This window comes from Ictalurus furcatus, chromosome 19 (assembly GCF_023375685.1).
Source record: "Ictalurus furcatus strain D&B chromosome 19, Billie_1.0, whole genome shotgun sequence".
Lineage (NCBI taxonomy): Eukaryota > Metazoa > Chordata > Actinopteri > Siluriformes > Ictaluridae > Ictalurus > Ictalurus furcatus.
Window position 1 is genome coordinate 4544213 of NC_071273.1, and position 12404 is coordinate 4556616.

Sequence of the window (12404 nt, forward strand, 5' to 3'; positions counted from 1 at the left end):
GCCAGGTCCCGGGTTTTAATGAGGAACTGAGCTACTTTTAACTCACCAGCGAGGCCTGATTTTTTTAGCTATACAATCATGTGAAAAACTAAGTAACCCGCATGGAAATTGTTTGCTTTCTGACATATTTGGACAAGCAAACATTTGTTCATCTTTGAAACAGTGCCTATTAATAAAGTTGATATACTTGAACAAAACCACAATGAAAAATAGCTTTTTCAATCATTCATCCAACAGCAATATCAATAGACGTGATATGATTTTGTGGGAGAAGTAAGTACACCCTTGGCTCAGAAGCTACTATTGCTTTAGCAAAAATAAATTCTTGAAGGCGTTTTGCATAATTGTCCACCAGTCTCTGACATCAGCTTGCTGGAATTTTTGACCACTCTTCCATGAAATATTCTTTCATGTTTGAGGGTTTTCTTGAATGTTCTGCTCGTTTCAAATCCCCTCACAACATTTCAATGGGGTTCAAATCCGGGCTTTGACTAGGCCATTCCATAACCCTCCATTTCTTCTTTTTGAGCCATTCCTTGGTGGATTTGCTAGTGTGCTTAGGATCATTATCCTGTTGAAATGTCCACTTTCGGTTCAACTTCATCTTTTGGACAATGGCTTTATATTATATCCAAGCACTCTTTGATATGATACAGAATTCATAGTTGAATCAATGAATGGAAGCTGTCCAGTCCCTGAGGCAGCGAAGCAACCCCAAACCATAACATTTTGACAACTCCTGAAAAGCTGTCTTTGTTCTGTGCCAAACATGTCTGCTGTCACTATGGCCACAAAACTATCTTTGATTCGTCTGTACAGAGCACATTATTCCCAAAGGCCTGGTCTTTGCCTATATGCTCATTAGCAAACTGTAGTCTTGCTCTAATGTTCTTTTTATACAGTAAAGACTTTTTCCAGGCATGCTTCCCATGAAGGTCAAATTTGTGCAATCTCTTTCTGATTGTAAAAGCATGCACTTTGACACCAACAGTTGCAAGACTTATTAGCAGATCTTGTGATGAATTTTGGGATTCTTGGTGAATTCTTTTTACATAACATGGGCTGCTCTCGGGCTGAATTTGCTTGGACGGCCAGTCCTGGACAAATTGGTAGTCATTTAAAATCTGCAGCATTTGTAATTGATTTTCCTTACAATTATGTATTTCAAATAATTTGGAGATCTTTTTAGATTCCTTGCCAGACTCATAAGCATTCACAACCTTTTATCTGAAAGCCTTACAGAACTCTTTACATGTTGGCATGATGTCACCACACACCTCAATAACAATGGGAACACCAGACACTATATATGAGATATGAGGGTATAAATAAAACAGGTTCCACCTGCACTCCCTAAACAGATTCTAATCACTGGCACGCAATCTTGAAAACCTGATTAAAATTTTATGTATTTGAATGTGTGATAAACGTAGGGGTGTACTTATTTTACTCATAGACATTCTTTATTTATGACAAAATGTGGAATAATACGAGACCATTTGAGGATCTTAGTGAAAGAACTATTGAGGAAAACTACCTGGTTTTAATACTGCTAATGTCATTGTTGCTGTGCTTCTTTTGTTGTTTTCATTTTTTAAAGTTAAAAATCTATTGTTTTTATTTAATGTCATCAGTATGGCATTAACTTTTTTTTTTCATTTTAATTTATTTATTCATTTTTATGTGATACATTTACATGTGATTCATGTACATGTGATTCATTTACTGATTTGCTTCTATATCCAGTTTTAGACTGTGATATTACAAAGGTCTTTCCAGATTTTTACTTGCCACACTGTATGAGATAACCCCAGTAAAATTGCCTGAATTCTATAATATAATTTGTTTACCATGTTAGGTTTAAATCCTCTAAAAACAGATTCGTAATTGACTATCATTACTCTGTTCCAGTTCACATCCTTCAAAGCATTGGCATGTTTTGTTTACTCTCACAATCCCCCAAACACACACACTCCCAAAGTCTCCATTAAAAAAAAATGAGACAGCAGTGTTTTCCACAATAACCAAAGTTGTCCACAATGTGAAAACAACTCGGAGAGTAAGTTGAACTAACCAAAAAAATTACCAAGACAAAAAGTTCCAGTAAGAGAAAAAGCCCCTACTGACTTCAAGTCTGATCAACAGTCTGTGCACAATAACAAATATAATGTCCTTAAATTTGAAAGACTTTTAACAAATAACATAACTGTGTAGCACGTAAAGCCGAGGAAAAAAACACTAATACAATTAAATAAACAGAAACTCTAACCCAGTCAGAGCCTCAAAACAGAGAACCACTTTACAGAAGTAGATTTAAGAGGAGTGAGTCCACAAAATCTAGGCGAAGTAATGCAACGACAATATCTTCAATAAAAATCCAAATACTGTAGAGCTGGAAGGCTGAGTGCAAAAAATAAAAATAGAGCCAAAAAGACGCCGCTGTGTAGGTGATGCAGTTCACCCCGATATCAAGAGTTTAACATAGTCTCCTGCTTCCTCCACTGAAATTAAGTCCTTCTGAACACCGTTATATGTAATGCGAAGCTGAGCTAGGTGAAGTATTCCATAGCGAGCGCCCTCAATACCTCGGAGTTGATGCCGAACCTCATTAACAGGCTGCCCGGGCCCGGGCTATCTTGGCTGTGTAGTTAGGGAAAACGGACATAGTGAAATCCCTCATTTTAATCCGCTGGAGCTCTCTCGCATGGTGTAAAATGTCAACACAGTCACTATGATAGTGGAATCTGCACACAATAGCTCATGGTCGTTCACCAGGCTTGGGCTTTGGCTGAAGTGTCCGGTGGGACTGGTCCAAAACCGGCTCCTTCTCCAGACCAAACGCCTCCTTTAACAAGGCCGCTACAGCAGCAGTTGTACATGTGTCAGCGCCCTCTGGAACTCCCACTATCCTAAGATTATTGCGTCGTGACCTCGACTCCAAATCCTCACATTTATTCTCTAATTGAGTCAGACGGTCGCAGTGAAGATTTGATAGTAGTCTTCATTTGAGCTATGTCAACGGTGCAACTGGAGAGAGCGTGCTCCGTTTCCACAACAGTACTTTCAGTGTTGACATGGTAGCCTCGGTAGCTACTTTATCACTAGCCAGCTGTGTTTTCACTGCCTGCAGGTCAAGCTGAACAGCAGACAGTGCAACCCTGAAAGTCTCCTGGAGCTCCTTTTCAAAAATATCGGCGATGTCCTTCCTCAGTAAAGCCAGCAGCTCAAGCTTGAGGGCGGCGAAATCAAAGGCACCACTCGGCGACGCGGATTCAGAGGAAGAAGGGGACTCGCTCGCGGCGCGCACACTTGGCCTCAGTCGTGTCTGAATGCTACCACGGGTTTTCATGTTCTTTCCAGACATTTTAACGTACCGCAAAGTTAAATGTGCAAACAAGGAAACGGAGTAGAATAAGTCAAAATCTATTGTATGACCGAAAAGTGCTAATTAATTACAATTTTAATCGAAATCAGCAGGAGCCTCCAACTTCGTGTCCTACTCCCAACATGGCATTAACTTTTAATTTTAGTTTTCAAATTCTTTTTTTTTTATTTTTTTTTAGATCATTTCCATGTCACTGCTGCTTTTAAACCCTCCAGCTCACACACAGGGCATTTCGTTTGCGTCCCAGGTGCTGTTTGGGCGATTAGTTACAATATTTTAGTAAATTTCGTAGTAATTTCAGACACATTGTAGTCACATCAAGTCATGTTTTGTGCTGCAGCTTCTCACATACATACATCTGACCCAAAGACTCTGTGACAAATCATCAGTGTGCAATGAAATGGAACAATCTTCCTCCTCAGAAGAGGGATGATGAACCTAAAACTGCTTCCGTCTCACTATTACAATGTGTCTTACTGAGGAGCAGGTCATGCAACTCTTACCCCATGATCTTACCCCAATTTCTCCAGTTTACAGTGAGGATTCTCCAGTACAGCAGAGAGACACTTCACTCCTGAGTCTCCTAGTTTATTATAGGACAGATCCAGTTGTCTCAGGTGTGAGGGGTTTGATCTCAGAGCTGAAGTCAGAGCAGCACAGCCTTCATCTGAGACACCACATTTATACAACCTGTAGAGAAACACAATGAAACACTGATGAAACACTCTTCATCAACAGATTTTTATCTTGGTTTAAGACTTACTTTAAAGATGATGTGTTTGTAAAATTATTTTATTATTCAGAATGAAATGAGGATTTAATATCACCTGTTTATTCTAATTAGCAATGTAATTAAAATTATCATACTGTGCACTATATTTAGTTTCTCTCATCTGTTGTGAGCCAGGTAGCTACAGTGGCCTGGCCTATTATAAAATTAAGCATGCAGATCTTTTCTTTCTGTGCAACTAAATATTTAGGACCAAAAATGAACAGGTATTTGACCCAACTTCCCTATCCAAATTCCCGAGTCTATTAAACATTGCTATTAGTCTGTCACATCTTTAAAAAGGTGGTATAGCATTTCCTCTATATCACAAATTGGACATGTTGTAGCTATAGTGGAGTGGATATGCGCCATGTGTCTGTTTGTGGCCACGGCCCCATGCACAACCCTACAATGTAGATCAGATGTAAGCTTCTCTATAGGGGACTTGTACAGTGACCTCCAATAGCCCTGTGGAGGAGAGCCTGGTACCAGCAGGTCTGACCACCTCAACTCCTTCACACCAGCCAGAGAGTTTTGATGGGTGACTTTCACAATGACTGCATACAAGGCCTTTTTGGTCAGCTGTGGTGTGCTAAAATAGAGTAGGGTTCCTCCTGCTGTTCAACCGCTGCAGAAATGGAGAGGGAGGGGAAGCATTGCCAGTCTCCTACAGATCCCTGCTCTATAGCCTCCTTAAACTCTGGAGGCAGTGCTAGGATCACTTCTCTCAGCATCAAATGGGAGCAAATGGGACTGGATTCCTGTCTCCTCAATCAGTGCCGTGAGACTTCCAGGCTTTGACGGCTCTCAAGCCTCCAAGCTTGGTTATTTGTGCTTTGTGAAGGCACTGGCGAACACTCCTCGATGTAAGGATTACAGCTGGTATCAGTGGATTGTTAAATAAGGGCTCTTGTTTACACAGTAGTATGGTTGTTTGCCTGTCCTGTTTGCCTTTAAAAGAGAAGACCATGCTCTTAGGACTCACTGATAAAACACAGTTGTCCTTGATACATCGACCTCGTTTATGTACAGGATAAACAAGTATCTGTCGTATGCCATGTTCTCTACTTTATGTAAGAGTAGACACACTGGAGTAGTCCATGTCAGTATTATGCTGTAGAGCAGTCTCTGCTGTCTGCAGACGAAAAGCCCTTATTCAACTGGACAGGTCAATCAGGCCCTGACATCCCTCCTGTACTGGCAGGTATAAGACAGGGGCTTCTGTCCAGTGTTGTCCATTCCAAAAAAAGTCCACTATCCTCCTCTGGATCTTTCTCAATGACTAATGTCTCTGGTGGCTTAAGGGCTGTGAACTTGTGCCACAGCATGATGGTGATCAGATTGTTGGTGACCAGCACCCTCCCCCTGTAGGACAGCTGGGGCAGGACCCAAGTGCACTTAGACAACCTAGCAGATACCTTCTCCACCATTCCCTCCCAGGTTTTTTTTGCAGGTATTCTTCTTCTCCCAACAGGACGGCCAAGTATTTTTTCCACTATAAGTTTGTCAGTTTTGGAAGTTCTTTCTATTGCCACTGTCCTGCAGTAAAACTTTTGCACTTACTCCAGTTCACTCGTATAGAGGATGCCCCTTGGTAAACAGCTAGACTATGAGTAAAAGCTTGAACGTCTTCCTGCTTTGTAGTGAAGACCATTACATCGTCAGCATAAGTCTTCCCCCAACCTTGAGCATAATGCTTGCCTTAGAATATAGAAGTTTAATCTATAATTTACAAAAACCTTGTTCCTAGCCCAATGGCATCTAGTGTGTTTAAAAGATATGCAAGATATACTCTATCAAAGGTTTTTTCTTGATCCATGGATAAAAAAATACCCAGATTGTAAGATTGATTTTATTTACACAGTTCAGTCATATCACGTACAAGATATACATTATCCATTATCGTGTGTCCGGGCACACGCCTGACGCCAAATATGGCTGGCCCAGTCTCCACTTTTGGAGCCCTGCAGGAGCGCCCTCTGCTCTCTCCCGGTTATTCCTGGGGAACTGTTCAGCCGGGCTGCACAGCAAGCCCTGGAGCGCAGCCTACAGGTTACACAGGCCAGATAACAGTTTGCTAGTCTGCGTCGTGAACATCCCGCTAGACAGAGACCTTCTAGGCCAACAAATACGGCTCAGTACATACCACAGCTGATTACCCAGCCGAGAGCACGAAACCTTTCTGGGTGTTATCAGCCAACCCCCACCCAGCCCCCTTGCTTGGCACAGCGAGGCCAGCCTTCGGGCCATCGCCCTTCCAGAAATTATAAGGTGCGAAGGGGTAAACAAGGACTGTACCACTCCCGCGGTTGGGTGCTTCACCAGCCAATAGCTCAGATGCTGGGAAGCTCTTACATCAGACCCCTGGGTTGCATCAACCCTGTCACAAGGCTACAACATTCAATTCAGACGCCGACCGCTGAGGTGCCAGGAGGTCAAAACGACCTTAGTCAAGGACCCAAACAAGGCTCTGGCCCTATGCCAGGAGGTCCAGGCACTCCTGAAGAAGGGTGCCATTGAGCAATTAGACAAAGCTTTATGGAACAGTGGATTTGATTCCACTTATTTTATCATTGCAAAGAAAGACAGCGGATTCCTCCCCATTCTGGATTTAAGATCTCTAAACACACACCTCAAGGGTTTCAAGTTCCACATGCTATGTACAGTGGACGTGCTGCATGGCATCAAGCAAAACGCTTGGTTTACAACCATCGACCTGAAAGACGCATATTTTCACGCTCCAATCGTGCCCCAGCACAGGCAATTCCTCTGTTTTGCCCTCGAGGGAAGGGCTTACCAGTTTTGTGTGCTCCCATTCAAGATTTCACTGGCACCAGGGGTCTTCACCAGGTGTGTAGCAGTGGCACTGTCTACATTACTGGCCAGGGTATTCGAATTTTCCTGTACCGGGATGACTGGTTGATTTGTTCCCAGGCAAGGGTAGATGCCCTCAAAGAATCAGCATTGCTGGACTCCCATGTTACCAAGCTAGGGCTTACAGTGAATTATGGAAGAAGCTCTCTGATGCCCAGTCAGCGAAGACTGTTTATTGGCATCTAGTTGAACTCCCAGTTGATGATGGCTACCCCCTCTCAACGGCGAGTCAACAACATCCTCCAGCTCATCAGTCACTTCAGAAGAGGCAGGGCTCTGGTCCTCAAAGCATTTCTGAGACTGCTAGGTATTCTCACAGTAGCCTCTTCGGGGGTCCCTTTTGGCCTTCTGTCATTACGGCCTCTCCAGATCTGGCTGAATGACCTCGGCTTGCATCCCAATCAACACAGACACAAGCTGGTCAGAATCACTGCCAGTGGACTAGGGTGCCTACGCCCATGTATAATATGCTCTTCTCCTCAGAAGAGCATATTTTACCCAGGGGTTCCCTTAGACTGGCACAGCCTCCACCCTGGCGAATGGAAGCTGCACCCTGAAGTAGTGCAAGCGATCTGGCACAGACATGGCAGGATGGAGGTGGACCTTCTCACCTCACTGCCAAGGACACACTGTCCCCCTTGGTTTTCACTTGGGGAATCAACAAGCCCCTTGGGCCAAGAGGTGCTGGCCCATGTGTGGCCAAATCAACTGCTATATGCTTTCCCTCCACTACTGCTGATACTGCCCTCCCTAGACAGGATTCTCAGGAGCAATCACAAGGTGCTACTAGTAGCCCCCAAATGGCCAGGGAGGGTGTGGTTTCCAATATTACACAGATTACTGTACAGGGAGCCTTGGTCCATCCCTGTGAGGAGGTATCTCCTCTCACAGCTTGAGGGTCGAATCTGGCACCTGAACCCATCCCGGCTGCAACTTTGGATCTGGCCTCTGAAAGGCCAGAGCCATTACTAAGGCTGTGTGATCCAACAGTTGTTCAGACCATCCACAACTCCTGTGCACCTCCCACCAATGTATTGTACACTAACAGATGGAAGCTCTTTTCTGAGTGGTGCCAGGCACAAAATCAGGAACTACCACACTGTCCCATACCGGTAATCCTCAGCTTTCTCCAGTCAAGTCTTGATGGAGGCCTTGCAGCCTCGACCATCAAGGTATACATAGCTGCCATCTCAGCCATGCATAATAGAGTAGATGGCGTGATGATTGGGTCCCACACCCTTGTGACCCGCTTCCTTAAAGGTGGTCAACGTCTGAGACCTCCTCAACGAAACCAAGTATCCTCTTGGGACTTGCCTCTCGTATTAGAGGCACTGTGTCAGCCTCCATTTGAACCTCTAGAGAGGTCAGAATTGAGATGGCTGTCTATGAAAACAGCTTTCCTCTTAGCCATGGCATCGGCTAAATGAGTAGGTGAGTTGCACGCCTTATCAGTAAGCCGAGAGTACCTACACTGGAGTTCTGGGAAAACAGGGGTAATTTTATGGCCGAACCCTTCTTTTTTTTCCTCCCAAAGACCTTTTCTTCATCTTATACGAACCAGCCCCTCAGTCTGTCAGCTTTTGAGCCCCCAACTCAGGAGGATGAGCAGGGGTCAAGTGCGAGTCTGTTGTGCCCAGTGTGAGCACTAAAGTGTTATACCCAAATGACTGCTGAATTCCAGCAGTCTGATTCACTGTTTGTCTGCCATACGGGGCATAGGCGAGGTCATGCTTTGTCCAAGCAGCGTCTGTCAAAATGGATTGTAGAGGCTATCATTTATGCCTATAAGGGCAGGGGCCTCCGGATCCCTCCTCAGGTTCGAGGTCACCCAACCAGGAGTGTGTGTACTTCATGGGCAGCCCTACAAGGGGTCCCTCTTTCAGATATTTTATGCAACTGCGTCATGGGCATCTACCTGCACATTTGCAAGATTTTATAGGGTGATTGTGATCTCTCACAAGCCGGTGGCTATAACCATTTTTTCCCCGGCTTCACAGCCATTGTTAAGGGGCTCGTAGAACTTCCTCGTGAACTTCTTGATATTAGTCATCCAGGTGCTGAAAGCGCCGCCTCTGGTGGTCAGTAGAAATTAAATAGAACGATGGTTACGTACAGTATCTCACAAAAGTAAGTACACCCCTCAAATTTTTGTAAATATTTGATTATAACTTTGCATGTGACAATACTGAAGAAATGACACCTTGCTACAATGGAAAGTAGTGAGTGTACAGCTTGTATAACAGTATAAATTTGCTGTCCCCTCAAAGTAACTCAACACAGATCCATTAATGTCTAAACCACTGGAAACAAAAGTGAGTACACCCCTAAGTGAAAATGTCTAAATTGGGCCCAAAGTGTCAATATTTTGTGTGGCCACCATTATTTTCCAGCACTGCCTTAACCTTCTTGGGCATGGAGTTCACCAGAGCTTCAGAGGTTGCCACTGGAGTCCTCTTCCACTCCTCCATGATGACACAACGGAGCTGGTGGATGTTAGAGACCTTGTGCTCCTCCACCTTCTGTTTGAGGATGCCCTACAGATGCTCTATAGGGTTTAGGTCTGGAGACATGCTTGGCCAGTCACCTTCACCCTCAGCTTCTTTAACAAGGCAGTGGTCGTCTTGGAGGTGCGTTTGGGGTCGTTATCATATTGGAATATTGCTCTGCGGCCCAGTCTCCGAAGGCATTCCAAAGTACATGTTGACATTCATGGTTCCCTCAATGAACTGTATCTCCCCAGTGCCAGCAGCACTCATGCAGCCCCAGACCATGACACTCCCACCACCATGCTTGACTGTAGGCAAGACACACTTGTCTTTGTACTCCTCACCTGGTTGCTGTCACACACGTTTGACACCATCTGAACAAATAAGTTTATCTTGGTCTCATCAGACCACAGGACATGGTTCCAGTAATGCATGTCCTTAGTCTGTTTGTCTCCAGCAAACTGTTTGTGGGCTTTCTTGTGCATCATCTTTAGAAGAGGCTTCCTTCTGGGATGACAGCCATGCAGACCAATTTGATGCAGTGTGCGGTGTATGGTCTGAGCACTGACAGGCTGACCCCCCACCCCTTCAACCTCTGCAGCAATGCTGGCAGCACTCAGACGTCTATTTCCCAAAGACAATCTCTGGATATGATGCTGAGCACATGCACGCAACTTTTTTGGTCGACCATGGTGAGGCCTGTTCTGAGTGGAACCTGTCCTGTTAAACCGCTGTATGGTCTTGGCAACCGTGCTGCAGCTCAGTGTCAGGGTCTTGGCAATCTTCTTATAGCCTAGGCCATCTTTATGTAGAACAACAATTCTTTTTTTTCAGATCATCAGAGAGTTCTTTGCCATGAGGTGCCATGTTGAACTTCCAGTAACCGGTATAAGGGAGTGTGAGAGCGATGACACCAAATTTAACACACCTGCTCCCCATTCACACCTGAGACCTTATAACACTAACAAGTCACATGATACCGGGGAGGGAAAATGGCTAACTGGGCCCAATTTGAACATTTTCACTTAGGGGTGTACTCACTTTTGTTGCCAGTGGTTTAGACATTAATGGCTGTGTGTTGAGTTATTTTGAGGGGACAGCAAATTTACACTGTTACACAAGCTGTACACTCACTACTTTACATTGTAGCAAAGTGTCATTTCTTCAGTGTTGTCACATGAAAAGATATAATCAAATATTTACAAAAATGTGAGGGGTGTACTTACTTTTGTGAGATACTGTATGTGTGTGTTTATATATATATATGTTTGTTTTTCTTCTCAATAAAACTTTATTGGGAAAAAAAAGTAGAAAGCAAATTCCTCGTTCTAGTCCCCAGAACAAATACTTTGTCCTTGAGCAATTAAGAGCTGAACTAAGTAAATTAATAATAATGTTAATGCTACAAGGTGGGTTTAATTCAAACCTCTTTATTAAATAATTCCTCACCAATCATAATCAAGAGTCGCAACTGTTCAGTCTGTAAACATACAGTACGCTGCTGCTCTCTCTTCACGAACTATAATACACAACTCTGTTCACTTCATTTAAACTCAGGGTTGCCAGATATCACTAGAAATGTGAAATCCACTTTCCATGTTTTGATTTATTCGACCAAAACACAATATTATCAGCAGACACTGTACTGGGGGAACCCATCTAAAACTGATAAACACACAAAAATAAAACTACTTAAATGTAGAGACAGAAAATGTGCTTAGTTATAAATAAATCATTTAATATAATAAAATAGATATAATAATAGCTTCATAAAATATAAATAAAATGTTGTTTTTAAAAACATCATAAAATGATGTGTACTTACTATGGGTTGCATTTAATATCATTTTGACATTTCCTTAGAAGGCTATTAGCCTTTTTCTTAATATGGATAATTTTTTTGTTAGTCTACATTTTAATTAGGACTTTTTTATTGTTTAAGATATTTTAAAATAAATATTCTATGCTGTTTATTTATCAATTTTCCAACAGTATTTCTTATTGCTATTATTTTCACTCAGTTAACAGTGACCATGAGCAGAGAGCTTACATTTACTGTTTATGATAGACCTCCTGATTAAAGCTTAAACAAAAAAAAAAACATTGGTATCTGGATCGGTTTTGGTTGTAAAAATCCTGATCGGTGCATCCCTAATGAACACCATTAAACTAAAGTGCTTTGCATCTGGCGGATAAATGAACTCACCCAATCACATCCTATGAGATTATTCAGATATATACACAATATACGCAGAGCGGTTCAAGAACTGGCTCCAGCCCAGAACCATGACAGTGGAAATAATAGTGTAGTTTTAAATATATTTAAGAGTAGCAGACTTCAAAGACTGAACATTGAGGTTTATTGTATTTGTTTACGAGGTGGAACAGGTTAACGGTTGTTGTTTTTTTGCATACAGTTTGTAAATAAATATTGTGGCACATTAATGTTACCATTTCGAAAAAACATAAATAAATAAAAAAAACAATCTAAACTTCAACCATGCTTCAAAATTTTTGACTGTGCTCCTAAATTTTTGTAATTAGGTGCACAAGTGCTCCTAAAAGAAATTGTTACTGCAGAGCCCTGGATCACGCTGGATACTGCAGGTAAGGTTCTAAGAATTTAAATTCATTTGTTTTGCTTCACACAATAACCACCAGGTGGTGCATGGAACACCACACTGTAGCTGAACACAGCACAATAAAAATGGAGTGTGTGGTCGAATGGTTCACATAAAAATATTACGTTTCTCATCAAAACTTATGATAAACCTCATTTAAATAAGTTTCTAATTACAAGATTTTGTAAAATTTAAAGTGAGCATGATCGAGTTTTGTAGTACAGGTACAATAACTATAGTATATAAAATAACGTGGTAGGGTATGTGTG

At 42.5% G+C, this 12404-nt stretch overlaps 2 protein-coding genes across 2 annotated transcripts in view; both read right to left on the bottom strand.

The window, feature by feature from the left end:
* The window catches only part of LOC128623000 (NACHT, LRR and PYD domains-containing protein 12-like), a 140970-nt gene that overhangs the window by 28629 nt on the left and 99937 nt on the right, over window positions 1-12404 (bottom strand). The gene's annotated exons all lie outside the window — the stretch shown is intronic.
* The window catches only part of LOC128623007 (NACHT, LRR and PYD domains-containing protein 3-like), a 38760-nt gene that overhangs the window by 5739 nt on the left and 20617 nt on the right, over window positions 1-12404 (bottom strand). The window contains exon 9 of the mRNA XM_053649841.1: window positions 3902-4075. Within this exon, the coding sequence (XP_053505816.1) occupies window positions 3902-4075 (174 nt within the window). The remainder of the gene's footprint in view (window positions 1-3901; window positions 4076-12404) is intronic.